Source organism: Chiroxiphia lanceolata, chromosome 13 (genome assembly GCF_009829145.1).
Source record: "Chiroxiphia lanceolata isolate bChiLan1 chromosome 13, bChiLan1.pri, whole genome shotgun sequence".
Taxonomy (NCBI): Eukaryota; Metazoa; Chordata; class Aves; order Passeriformes; family Pipridae; genus Chiroxiphia; species Chiroxiphia lanceolata.
In genome coordinates, this window is record NC_045649.1 from 19,063,368 (window position 1) to 19,077,152 (window position 13,785).

At 38.3% G+C, this 13,785-nt stretch overlaps 1 protein-coding gene across 1 annotated transcript in view; it reads right to left on the minus strand.

Moving 5' to 3' along the window:
• LOC116793231 (transcription initiation factor TFIID subunit 4-like) overlaps positions 1–13,785 on the minus strand; it is a 145,720-nt gene that overhangs the window by 110,213 nt on the left and 21,722 nt on the right. Inside the window, exons 6-8 of the mRNA XM_032700919.1 lie at positions 13,174–13,263; positions 11,110–11,367; positions 1,694–1,799 (exon numbers count right to left, since the gene is read on the minus strand). Of these exons, the coding sequence (XP_032556810.1) occupies positions 1,694–1,799; positions 11,110–11,367; positions 13,174–13,263 (454 nt within the window). The remainder of the gene's footprint in view (positions 1–1,693; positions 1,800–11,109; positions 11,368–13,173; positions 13,264–13,785) is intronic.

Consider the following 13,785-nt stretch of genomic DNA (forward strand, 5'->3'; position numbering starts at 1 on the left):
AATTTTTATTTAGACCATATCCTATTCCAGTATATTACCTCATTCTGCAGGAATACCAAGGTCAGTATAAAATATCACTATAGTGGTGTTTACAGTGAAAGGTTTTAACAATATATCAAAATGAACTGTCTGCCAGTGCCACAGCAACGCCTCAGAGCTGCTCACACGGGCACAGCTCCCCCCAGACATGGACTGCAGGATCAGGGCTTTGACAAGGGGATGTTTTCTAAATGCCTATTCTTGTTTGCTTTGTCTGTGTTAATTAAATCAATACAGTGGAGGGCTTAATCAAACTTTTAAACTGGAATAATCTCACCTGAAAGCAGGACTTTGCATAAATTGGCTTTTATGAAACCACTGTCTACCTTAAGCCAAACAGCCAGTTAAGATGCATTGCACTGGCTGACCAAGGGCTATCAAGAATAAATTCATATTCTGAATCCACTGTTTAAAAGGCAGATGCCAATATCATGCAAATTCTTGGCATTCTGTTGACATTCACAACTTGGAGACTGAACAAGCAAAGAAATAGAATCTGCCTTCACTCTCAGACACGTTAGTCAGAAGTGAAAGCTCATCCTATAAGATGCATGGACATGTTATGAACTCAGGACATGAGTATCAGTGCTATCAAATATACACATTTTATGGTGAGTAAATGTATTTCTTCCTAACTTGGAAAAACAGCCTACAGGATTACAGTGACAGCTTGGTCTCCATGTCCATTCAACCTTTGGATACCCCTAAGAGAACAGAGCAAGTAAAACATCAACTGCTATTAAATGGTTTTGATGTTTTTCCCAAGGAGAACAGAAATGACCAAGCAATGAAGGTAAATAGGCAGCAATAGCTTTTATGTGTATTGAAACTCGTGTGGTTCCTGATTCAATACCTGAAGATGACAAGCTCTGTATTCCATTACAAACCCTCAATCAGGTAAATGCCCACATCCAATAAGATATTCTCACACATACTCAGGAAAAATAAAAACCAAGCCCTACAGGTTTAGTGGTAGAAAGAAACAAATGGATATTTATCAGAAAGCAAGGAGGCTTTGAGAATCCTTTCAAAAAGTGGGATATATCAGCCAGACAGGAATCCACCTGTGCACAGACAGATGAGGAAGCTGTGTACAAACCACATGCCATGGCTAATTATGGCATGTCAGGCTGCTGGAAGTCAGTCTCTGACCTCACCAAAAAGGGAATATACTGCCAGGGGTCAAAAATAAACCATGAGGCCTGAGAAATTTCTCTAGGACTCCTCCCTTGATCTCAGTAGCTGCAGAGACAGTGACTATCATGTTCTGCTTCAGGAGTAAAAATTAGAAGTAGGATGATTAAGTTGAGGCAGGAAAAATGAAGAATTTCTTTCTTGGCCCAGAGTTACAGCTTAGGACAGCAAGAGCCAGGCTCCTGACCTTTTTCAGAACTTTCCATTAAAAACTGCTGAGTAAGGAGCTAAACATGTGAGAGTTTAGTCCTACGGTTGTTTCAAAACATTTCACTGTGTTGGTCTGAAACACCTTGAAACTGCACATGGAGACACGCACTCTTCAGGCAGCAGGAGGTAAAAAATCAATGTCAACAATGTTGCCAAGGTCAACACTGCACGTTTTTCCATGCCACTCGTTTGTAATGACAACGAAATTCATACAAAGGTAACAATCTCACTAAAACATTTAAGCCCATACCTTGTGGTCTAATGGTCTGAGTTATTACCACTGGCATCCTAATCTGGGTAGTCTGGCAAGCAGGGGTTCGTTTCACAGTTTGAGCAGATGTTGACTGGATAATCTGCTATTATTAAAGAAAAGTATACTTATATTATACTCTTTATACACAAACACACACAACGTAAATACACTAATACCTGTAATTACCAATACAAGCATGTGGATCTCTAAAAGCACAACCAGCTGGTGACAAAAGTCATATTCATGTAATGCATGTGGTTGTGTGTGTGTGTATATACCTATTTTGCCATTATGCTTTAAAAAAAAATTAAAAAAAATCAAATAATATCCGACACAAATGTCATATGTCACAACCTTCATCAAAAATATATTTCAAAGTCATAAGGTTAATATTAAAGTTTAGACTTTTGTCTTCAGAAGTTTTACAAGGAAGAAAAGCAATTTTGTAGAAGAAAACGCTGCATTAATTTTAGTGGTATCCACCTACAAACATTAGGCCTTGCACTATATAGCTACACTTTTTAAAGAAAACATATACTAAAAATAAATTCAAAAATATTATGGGCTTCAAAGTCAGGTATACTCAAGAAAGACAACCAAGTTTTCTGCTGATCATATACTATTAATCTTTTAAATATTAATTGGATAATATCAAGGTTTCTCTTATTACTCATTCAAGTTTTGAAGTCCTTCCCCAAAAACTGAAACTGGGTTAGAAAGTTAAAATCTGACCCATAAACAAATCAAATAAAAAGGAAAACACCTGCAAGGGTCATGTCTAAGCAACAGCAAAATGTACATTCACATGATCAGGGACCAGGTAGCACAGATGCAATGAACAGAAGATTCAAAAAGATGTGTGAATGCTGCAGAGCTGTAAAAAAATCCATAAATCAACTTTGAACATGAAACACAGGCAAATAGCTACGAATAAGATTATAACCACAACTTGGGAATTACAACTTCAGGAGCCACAGTCACAACTATCATCCTCCCACTGCACCCTGTGTCTGGGGCTCCTCAATCCCAGTTCAGCTCCATTCCCTCCTGGAATTCAGCACCACACTGCACAGCACTGTGTGAAGTGAATGGGAGCCACTGCAATTCCATTCAGCATTATCCCTACAAAGTGTATCTAAAACCAGATTGTTTAAACGACTGGCCACATCTCTGACTTCAAAGTAACCTCTGGAGAAAAGGAAAGGAGAAACAGCATTTTCAAATGAGATGCAAAAGTAGAGAATGAAGAGGTTACAGAGCAAAGAGGAAGTTGTTCCATCAGCTGGAACCAGGGTTCCCAAACTGGAAGGGAGAGAGGTGAAAACTCCAAACAAGAACAGAGGGATGAGGGACCTGCAATGTATTCTGGAGAAAAAACAAGCAGGGCCATTCTGAAGTTATGAAACCGCATTTTGCACATCCTAAAATAGTAGAAGTTGCAAAGTTGTAATGAACCTGTGGATGTAGAAGAATTAGCAACAGTCACCTTGCAGAAAGAGAAAAGGGAAAAAAGATTAAGGATTCAGCTTTAACTATGGACACTGAAGGAAAATGGAGCATTTGTAGGGAGCACAGAGATGGAGCAAATGGCTGTAAACTGACTCAGTCAAGACAGGCAATGAATGAACAGTCCCACTCAGAGAGGAAAGAACAAATCAGCTACCATGCTTCAAACCAGGAAAGACACAGAGCTGGTAAGTGAAAATGAGGGGGAAAGTCAAATGTAACTGCATTTTGATGCACAGGAAACATGTACAAGTGTATTTTTAGAAAAGAGACAGAAGAGTCCATGGGAAAAAAAAACCCTACATTGGTATAAAAAAGAAGGAGAATGTTGCCACTTTTACCATAATTTATTGGATGAGTTTTCAGAGCATAGTGAAGAGAAGCCACTGTGCCTTACCAGGCCAGAAAGGAGATGTGTGTGACCTGTGGACAGAGTTACTACCTGGTATTACAGCAATCTTCTGGGATCAGAGTTTTTTATTCTCCCTGTGAAGCAAAGTACTTCTACAGTTCAGAACCAAATTCTGTTTCACCTGATTAATATTTTCATGTGAATTCCCTAAAAAATGAGCCACTAACACCATTAAAGACAGGACAGTATTCAACCATTTAAGAAGACATAAATAATGGCAATGTTTTCTTTACTATCAAATACATTCAAAAAAGTGTCCTGTAGCAAGTACTGCACTAGGACTTCAACGTATGTACAAGTGCTGAAAGTGTAGAAAATTGAGAAATGAGCTTTCCAAAGGGCAGAGACCAAAATCAACATCATCAATTCCATACAGAAACCAATCAGCAATCACATACTCTCTCAAAGGAACAGCTGCATCAGACCTCAGAGCAGCATTTCACACTAACTTAAATCCCAGCTTCTATGCTGGAGTTTTGAGATACATTTCAGCACAGACACAATTTTCAGTTCTGGAAGTCATTAAGGAATTAACATTAGCAATTTGTTTCTGAAACAGAATGTGGAACCTCCTTTGCAGGCAAACAAGGGACATTGTAAAAACTGATGAATCAGAACAAACTGATCCTGCATCAAAATTTATAAACAATCCAAATTATGCTTCATCTGTTAAGATAATTCAGACTGTTCTAATCCTCTTGCCTATTTTCCCAAAATCATAAACATTACTATTATGTCCTTAATTTGGCCTGCAAGTTGTAGACAATGAACAAGTGTATTGCCAAGCTAGGCTGGGAGATGATTAGCTTAATCAAATTATTTCATATTTCTCACAGCCTAAAAATTCAGACAAGGAGTGTATCCCATCTCATGTGATCCATCCATATGCTGAATCCCAAATGATCAGTTTGTAAGCACCAATTTACTGACCCAGACTGATAGAGCAGACACAGAAGTGGATGTTTCAGTACACTGAGGTTATCAGACATTACTTCTGCCTTCAAAAAAGGGGAGATCTTACTGCTGTTTGCAACTACCTATGGGAAGAGAAGACAGAGCCAGACTCTCTCAGATGTGCAGAGCAGAAGGATGTAACACAAAGGACATAAGGTAGAATACAGGAAATTCCAACTTAATAGAAGAAAAAAAAATCACCATGAGGGTGGGCAAGCTCTGGACCAGGTTGCCTGGAGAGATTGTGTAATTTCTTCTTGAAGACACTCAAAACATGACTGGTCACCCAGGAGACATCCTAACCTGTAAGCAGGAGGCTGGATGAGACACCTCCAGAAGTCCTTTCCAACCTTTTACCACTAGTCTATAATCACATCATCAATGATTTAATAAAAGTGCTGAGTCAGAAAAGGTAAAAAGACAGGATATAAAAGTCATCAAAGTTTACAGAAACTGTTCAGCATTCCCACTCCATTAAAAAGGGAAGCATTTACACCACTGAGGACAGCAAGCACAACAGAACAAGAACAACAAAGGCACTGAAAATAGAAAAGACAGAATGTGATTTAGTCATTGCCTGGATTTGATAATGAGTTTGGAAAATAGCAAAATTACCAAACAAAATTATGATCAAGAGAGTGTTGAGACAGCAAGTACTGTCATACACCAGCTTATCAGTCAAAATCTGAAGAATCATCTCCTAGGCTGCTGCACTTTGGAGCTCTTCAAGAAACACACCAAAGCAGGAGAGTTGTGGCATTGTTCTCCAAGTGCAATACATGAACAGTCACCTCAATTTTTCTTCTATAAAATAACATTTTTCTGCAAAATAAGATGTACATTTCTCACAATAGAAAGTATTCTTCCTCTGGTTTTATGTCATCTCTGCACATCTCCCCTTGCCATCTTTCCACTCCACTAGTCACACTTTGATTCACCCTTTGTCTGCTCCTCCAGAGCAGTTCCTTCTCTCATCTCCTGAACGCTTCAGACTCCTACCCTGTCCTTCTCTAAAGCTGAACTTATTCTCACAGATGAAAAAAAGGGATGTTTGTAAAAGGTGCTCTCCACAAAGCAAGCAGACCCACAAAGACAAAAAAAAGGATATTGAACAGTCACACTATTGATAAGCAGAATAACAAAGAGGGGACAGTTGAAATACACAGTTTTCTTAAAGGTCTTCTTCAAAAATCGTCGATTCAATAACTATATGAGACTAAAGTAATGGTGCTCTCTGGCCCTAATCTCAAGCCAGAAGGTGAAGATCATTCCATGACAGGTGTGAATCTTCTACTGTGTCAGTTATTGCAGCACAGAGAACAAATTACAGACACGAACACAGACCAATAATTAACAACACAAATAACCAACAAATACAGACTGAGAAAGAATCCAGCCAAAGCACACAGAACGTACAGAAGCAGAAACACTGATAACTTCTGTTCTCTTTCTCATGCAAGAAATACAAAATAAAATGAAAGCCACTACCTACAAACCATTGAAGGGAAAAGTCCTTTATGACAATTAGATTAGAACTCATTGCTGAAGTTTCTGAGGACACGGATTTTGCCAATCTCCTCTCCCAGTGCACAAGGTCCCAACAATATGCCTCCCTTTTACCTGACAACAGCTGCAAACCCAGCCTGACTCAATTCACATAAAATCATACTTGGCAATAAAAACATCTGATCCAAAAGCTTAAACCTATCAAATACCACAATAAAGACAAAAGCAGAGGAAACAGAAGCTTCTGCGAAGAATGGAAAATAAAAATAAATTTGAAAAATATATCCTTTACCAAGCATTTCTTTTCCTCTCAATTAAGTTAAAAAAACAACATTGTGAAAGGAAGAAACGAGACACTTGTAAACATATAAAATTCAGAATGGCTGTGGTCTGATATGACATTTATCTTCACTCATGAGTAAACACTTGCTAACTCACTTGTGGCTATGCCACTTGTGATTTATCAGTCTACTCACTCCTGAAGATAAATGTCATATCAAACCTCAGCTATCATGTAATCTGGCAGCATTAACTTACAATGTTCATGCTTTTATGGGCCTAGAATTCATATTTACCATTGTTCACAGTGCTGTATCAGTAGCAGCTACAATTTTTCAACAGTGCCTCAAAATCTGCATAAGCAGTTATTTTTCCTCCCAAATAAAAAAGACTGACTTTTTAAAAACTCAGTACGTAAATTTTAATGTTAATATGACAACAGTACTGTTCCATTGGGTATATGTTTTCAACAAAACAATGAAGAAAAATAAAACAGAAGCCACCAGATCACTTGTCCCACCTGCTCCCCAATTTCATATACAGTTCTTCCTACAGTTTGTCAAATAGTCTATTTTTGAATGTTTTCAATTATGGCTTTTTCGTCACTGTCTTTGGGAGCCTGATCTACCATCTAATATTCTGTCTTACTCTAAGGATATTTTGCCTTATATCCTACTTAAATCCTACTTCATTTAATTATATGTTGTTGTTCATTTTTATACTGTCTTGGTATGCTCCAAATAATGGCCTTTTATTCTTCCTCTTAGTCAGTGTTTGACCAAGTGAGATGTGTTTAATTCTCTCAAGCTTTTTTTTTAGTCTTTGCTTTTAATCCTACTCTTTTGTTACTGGTTCCAAACAGCAACCAGTGACAATATTCTCCTTTTATTAAGGTATAGCCCACAAAATTCTGACAGTAAAGTGCATGACAACAACTCAGAAAACTACTGGGCTGTATTTCAAACAGGCACACAATTTGTCAAGTATAGGCTTTGTTCCTGTTAATGGATCCCAGACGTCTGCTGCTCAACAGGCATTTTTATTTAGATTTTATTGTACACCAAATTCCAAGTCAGTGACTAGATCTTTATTAGTTCATTAATAGAAACTACTCCATTTATCCAAACAGCCATCTATTACTCTTACATTTCTAAGCTGCCTTGCACATAGGACAAAGAGAAAATGATTTCCTATGAATCACTAAAATGTGGACACATTACAGCCATTCATGAACAGAAAACTGATGCCAGGAAAAGCTTCTGCAGAGAATTAAAAAGCAAAGCAGAACATCCCCATACAACGAAATGTTTATTCTGCTGCTGTATCTTGTTTCCAAATTCCATTGCTCCATCTCACCTTTTGGGAGACTCCAACCACTATGAAAGTCCCTAGGAAAGTGTTAGTAAATGTTTGAGCAAATCCTGTTCTAAAGGAGCTCAGAAGATGGCAGGGTCTCCCCTCTGGACACTGTGCCCAATTTGCTGCAGCAGTAACAGTCCAGATGTATTTCTAGACATCCTTCCTAATCCTAGACCTGCACGAGTCTTTATACAGCTTGGCAGATAATTAAACTTGTTTTAATTAAGATGGATCACTGATTTTCTTACTGGTTTTCCTTATCACTCACATTTAGTAATTGGCTTTAACATCCAGGAGTATTCTCCCCATGATGCAGTCAGTGTCAACACAACATGTAAAGTGCTAATCCATCTCCATTACCCACCAATCCACTTACAACTTCAAAACATTTCATAAACAGCATCTCTCTCATTCCTGCAAATTGTACCTGCTGTAACACCCAGAACAAGACAGGAAACGTAGAGCACATGGACCCTAAGAGTGGCAATTTAAACCAACTCTGAACATTGCACTTAGAACAATTAAAAAAATTGATTGCTGGCTTATCTCATTAGTGTCTAATCAATAAAATATTAGCCTAAGATTATTCCCCTTTTCTCTATCTAGAAGTAGCACTATCTAGCTCTTAAAAGCATTGCTTTTTTGTAGTTTAGAACATGATTCCAATACTTTACAAAATGAATAAAAAATAGCCTTGTCTTCCATCTGCACTAACACTTCACTTTTCAAAGCCTTTGTGCAAGCTATGCTGCATGCTGACAGTGTACACAGAATTTCCATGCAGCAAGATACCTCAATACCACTGGAGGAAGTCTCACCTCATCTGACCCCTTTGTGAAACAGAAATGTCAAAAGAAAGGAACAGCTAACAGATTCTCCACGTTTTAAAGGAAACTAGACTACTGTAAACTGGCTGGTATGAAAAGATCTCTATTCTAAAACAGGCTTGCCCTTCTGCAGCTGGACAGTTTGCAAAGCCAGCTGGAACTCTCTCCAGTGAGCTTCAGGCTTGGAAAATCTGGAGCTCAGCCAGTTTCCTCCATCAGTGCTGGCCACCCCCAGGCAAGGCAGCTGCAATCCTCCTCTTCCGGACAAGATGGGCAGGAGCTCTGGGCTCTGCTCTGATTTCGGGGAGCACTCAGGGCTGGGAGCACTGGGAGCACTGGCACTACAAAGAATCACTACCTAGGAACAACCCCTACTGTGATATGGAGCTGCTGCTGGGTTCTCTGCTGAGCACCTGAGTTGGTTGTTGTGCTATCTAAGATTTTTTGATGCAGTAACTCTCACTCTTTAATGCTGCTTTTGTCTGTATAGAACTACTATGAGGGTCATTAAGTGCCTGGTTAATGTAATGTTTGGTTCTATTAATTAATGACTGATAAATTTAAAGCAAATATGAAAAGACAGTTTTACACTAAAGCCATTAAATTACAATTTTTAATGTCCTATCTCTAAGTATTTTCTAGAAGAGGAACAGCAAGCATAGTTTTGCTCCGCGTGGTTTGTGACCTTTATAAAATGTAGCAGTCATTTCATGTACCCAGTAAATGAAAATTCAGCCCTAGACCTGTGACCTCCTTACAGACACAAAAGCAGTCTGTTTTGCCCCTCAGATCAATCTCCACAATGTGTTACTTGAGCACTTTTGAGTTCCCTCCTGTGACACAGGTATGTTGAATAAGCTGACACTGTTCTTCTCTACTCAGGTTAACACAACTGCTTGCTTTGAGCACCCACTGACACGAGACAGACGGTGTCCCTCCCAGAAACACAGCTTTCTTCCATTCACAAAATATTCCACAAGAACTACAATCCTAAGAGTAAGAATTCCTGTGGCCTTACACATGTTTGTTGTACACCAGTGCTTCTCAAAAGGTGGGGTGCAACTGCCAGATGGGCACAGGAGTGTTTAGGTGGGTTGCACAACACTGGAAAAAGCCATGTTACCTTAGTCTTAAGATTGTGGCATAAAGCCAGACTTACTGGCCATGGCTGTTTATACTTGCCAGCAATCTGTCAGCTGCTGTCAGAAATTTGCTTTCCCTGGACAGGGAGTAATTTTTACACCCACTGTAATTACCACCAGTTCCTCCCCCTCTACTTTGAAGCACCAAAGCTCTTGTCCATTCAGTCTTATGAAATATGGCCAAATCAAAAAGATGCCACAAAAAGTGTGAGGAACACTTTTCTAATCAATCCAACAATCCAGAATGGCTGGGAAAAACCCATATTAAAACAAGAAAGAATGCAAGTGGCTGAACAGAGAGCAGTGAGGTAGGGTGAGAAACACCCACCTCTCGTGTGCATTGCAACAGGCAGAGTCAGAAATCTCAGCATCCATGAAAACTATGCTCACTAAAGGACTATAAAACTATATCAATTTCATTTTAAAGTTAGAAATTTAACCACTAGAAAGTATTTGTAAGGTTCAAGATATGGCTCGGATGGCTCAGACATTTTCAGACTGTGCACTGCTACTTTTAAATTAAAGCAAAAGAACCATTCTCTCTCCCACACCCTACAAATTATTTATATCCGTTATAAAGTATATAGACTCAAGGATAGATCACTGGAAGGTTTTACATAATCATATATGCATTTCTCAACCTTGATAATATAAATTTTTACCAACTTGATACACCTTCTGGAACCTGCCAATTTGGTTTTGAAACCTCAGTCAAGTCCTTTATTCATACAAACACAGAAACCACAGACAAAGAAACTCTCACATCTTTGCTTGAAGGATGATAACACCTGTGTAAACTGAAGGCCTTGTAAAGATCCTTAACATATTTTAATTAAAGCTGTAAACACACACACAAGTTCCTATATGAATTCAGTTGCCTTACTGACAGTGTCTTTGAAATTAATTAATCTAAATACATAATACTATGTACACTATGCACAACAAAGATACATTTCAGTCAGTAACAAAGAATGGCATTATTTCTAAACAGAACATCCTGGTACAGCTATTCTTCTACAAGATTTTATAACAATGTGAAGAAGAGTTTAAAATGAGAGAGTTAATTTTAATGCAGACTAATCTAGGCAAAGCAGCATATCTAATGACACACAAGAGGATAATGTTTAGTAAGTCTTGAGAAGCTTTCTGTTCTACATTTGTAATTCCCTCAAATTCCACTGTGCTCATACAACGATCACTGGATTGCAGACAAGAAGGCCAAGAGTGCACTTCCCTACATTTAAACTGTTAATAATGTTTACTAATGGTTGAACACACATGTGAAATGACACAAAATGAGGTACTATTATGTATGACAGAATATGGTACAAACAGAAAAGTATTTTCCCAAACAAGCTGCAATAAAAATAACACTGAAAACTGCTATACAGTTCACTAAGAAATTCTCTTTTATACTACAGTACCTACCAGTTGAGAACTCTGATTTGACTGTACCACCTTAACCTGAGGAGGCTGCACTGTATTTGATACAGAGACTGTGCAAATGTTGTTTGGTTGCCTTATTCCTATTGTCTGTGTGGTGACAACAGAGGAAATGCTTCCCGAGGCAGACTGAGGTATCACTTGTGAGAGCTTGCTTTGTTGAAGTGGCTGCTGAGACGGCTGTCCTTGCAAAACCAAATGCTGACTATTCAGTAAAGATTGTCTCAAGGCAGGTAGACTTTTCTAGAAACAGAAGAAAGTTTATGAAATAGCAAACTTAGCAGGTTGGCAAAAAATATTTTGAAATTTTGCTATAAACACAATTAAAAGATGTAACTTTTTTTCCAGTTATTACTATTGGCCCATTCATCAAACAGAAATAAGATTGAACATATTTTGCAGGAGAGAAAGTTCAGTTTACATTTTTAATAAGCTCACAATTTGGATTTTGCAATCCTGTAGACTTTCATGTGCCCTGAATTCCACTGCAGCCGTAAAATATAACATTCTCCTTCTCCAGACTATCCAGAAATTGTAGCTTAGGCCTTTGGAAGGGCAAAATTGGAACTAGAAAAGGCTGAACTGTAGGAAGAACCCTATTCCCACTGCATGTTAGAAGAAGCAAGCTGCACTTTCCTTCTCCTGACATGCCTCCAGTACCTAGAACGAGATGACTTAACTGTTGATGCCCTGCAGCAAGAGCTTTTGACTGTATTATTGCAGATCTAGGGTACTCTGACTGGATTAGAAAAGTGTACTATTGTATCCTTCATGTTCAAACCACTTCAACGAAAAAATACAGTTCTAAAAGGCTGTACTGTACCTTCATGAACAGACTTTTTACTTTTTAAGTGGCAGTAGTGTTCTTTTGAAGTGCTCCCCCAGGCAGCTGTAGAATGCAACAGTGTTTAGCCCAAGCTACAGTTCTTTCTAAAGTTATAATATTTATTTAAAAACTTAATGCCTGTTGCCAAGAAAGGACTTCAAAGAAAGGAAACAAGTCAAAACTTATCGTGATGCCAGAAGTGACTGCAGTGACTGCAGGAAAAGGCACAAAAAAGGGTTAATGATAACTTGAAAACACAGAAGCAGAGGGAGAAAGTTCTGAAGAAAAGTTGCAGGAGAAAAGAAGAAATCTGCCCTAAACAAAGGAGTTTTGAACTAGATGAAAAATGCTTTAAAAATTGTATTTGTGGTTTTGTTGGGACATAATTAAACATGCTTTGTATGTTTGAATATAATCTTGCAGTTATTGTAGCTAATGTATAGAACCAATTAAAAGTTAAATTTATCCCCTTGTATACTAACTTAGGACCCAACAATGAATCCACTTAGTATCACATCAGAAAGTATACGACTGATTAGCTCCAGATTACAAGCAGGATCATCCAATCAATTATTTCAACACCATTATCCATTTTAGTTTTTCATAATCATTGTTGCATACAGATTGCACGTTAACAATGACCCAAACATAGATAACAAAAACAATATGGAAAAGCTTATTAAATTACTTGAAGCATTTTATAGAAATAACTTGTGACTCCTCCAAATGTGAATGCTGTACTTCTTCCCAAAAATTAACCTACTAGTGTACTTTTTATAAAAGTAAAGGATGACTACAGAATAGTCAATGGGTGATTTCCAAACTAGAGAGTAACTGGTTTTTTTATATAAATCTAATTACTGCAACGTTCTAGGTCAGAGCTGCTCGAGCCATGAACTCCAGGTCAGCTCTGGATGACAAACACATTGTTCTTAAACCTAAGCCAAGGCCCCAAACACGAGGTCTTCCCTCCTGTAGGAAATCCCTGGTTCTCACTGTTCTCCCAGCCTGCCAGGGAGCAGCACCTGGCTGGAACAACTGAGGGGAAGCCTGCAAGGGACTGCCAGCCAAGAGCATTTTGGCAGAAGTGGGCAGCACGAAGTAAAAAGGGAGTAGTCCTGCTCTAGGTAGGACTAGCTAACACCACTTAAAAAGGATATTCTAAGACTCAGTGTATAGAAATTTGCATTGACATAGATTTCTCCAAACAATATCCACATTACCTTAAGGAAAGGGACAAGGTATGGCTGAGGAGATGATTTGAGTTCCGTTTGAAGGCGGCCTGTAAATTCTTCTGGATCGATCTTTGCATCCTTCGGGGGAAGGACAAAAAAAAGGCATCAACAACTCAGTTCAGTTGGTTGGTTGTTTCTTGCCCAGCTAATATATACACATATATCTCTAGCTAAACAGGCTGCCATATCAAGCAGAACTTTTGGAGCTGAAGTCCCTCAACTCCTTTCTAAGATCCTTCTGTCAAGAGCCAATTCATACAAGTAACATCCCACTCAACACTCAGGGAGTTCCCCTGGGATGCACAGTTTCAGACACAAGAAGACCCCAAATACACCCAAGTATCTTTTGGGATTCCATTCTTTTGCTAACATTTACAGAGTGATTTCTTTTTTAAAATTAAAAGAAAACAAAAACAACAGTAATCTTACAAACTATTGTAACATTTGTCAGCCCTTGTAATAAGAAAATATTAAATACTTAATTCCAAAACCAATTCTGATGGTACAATTTAACTTAGTAGAATGTGTATATATAAAACTATACATGTAAAGCATAGGCACATATAAAAAGTACACATATAAGTAAATATGTCAGCTGTA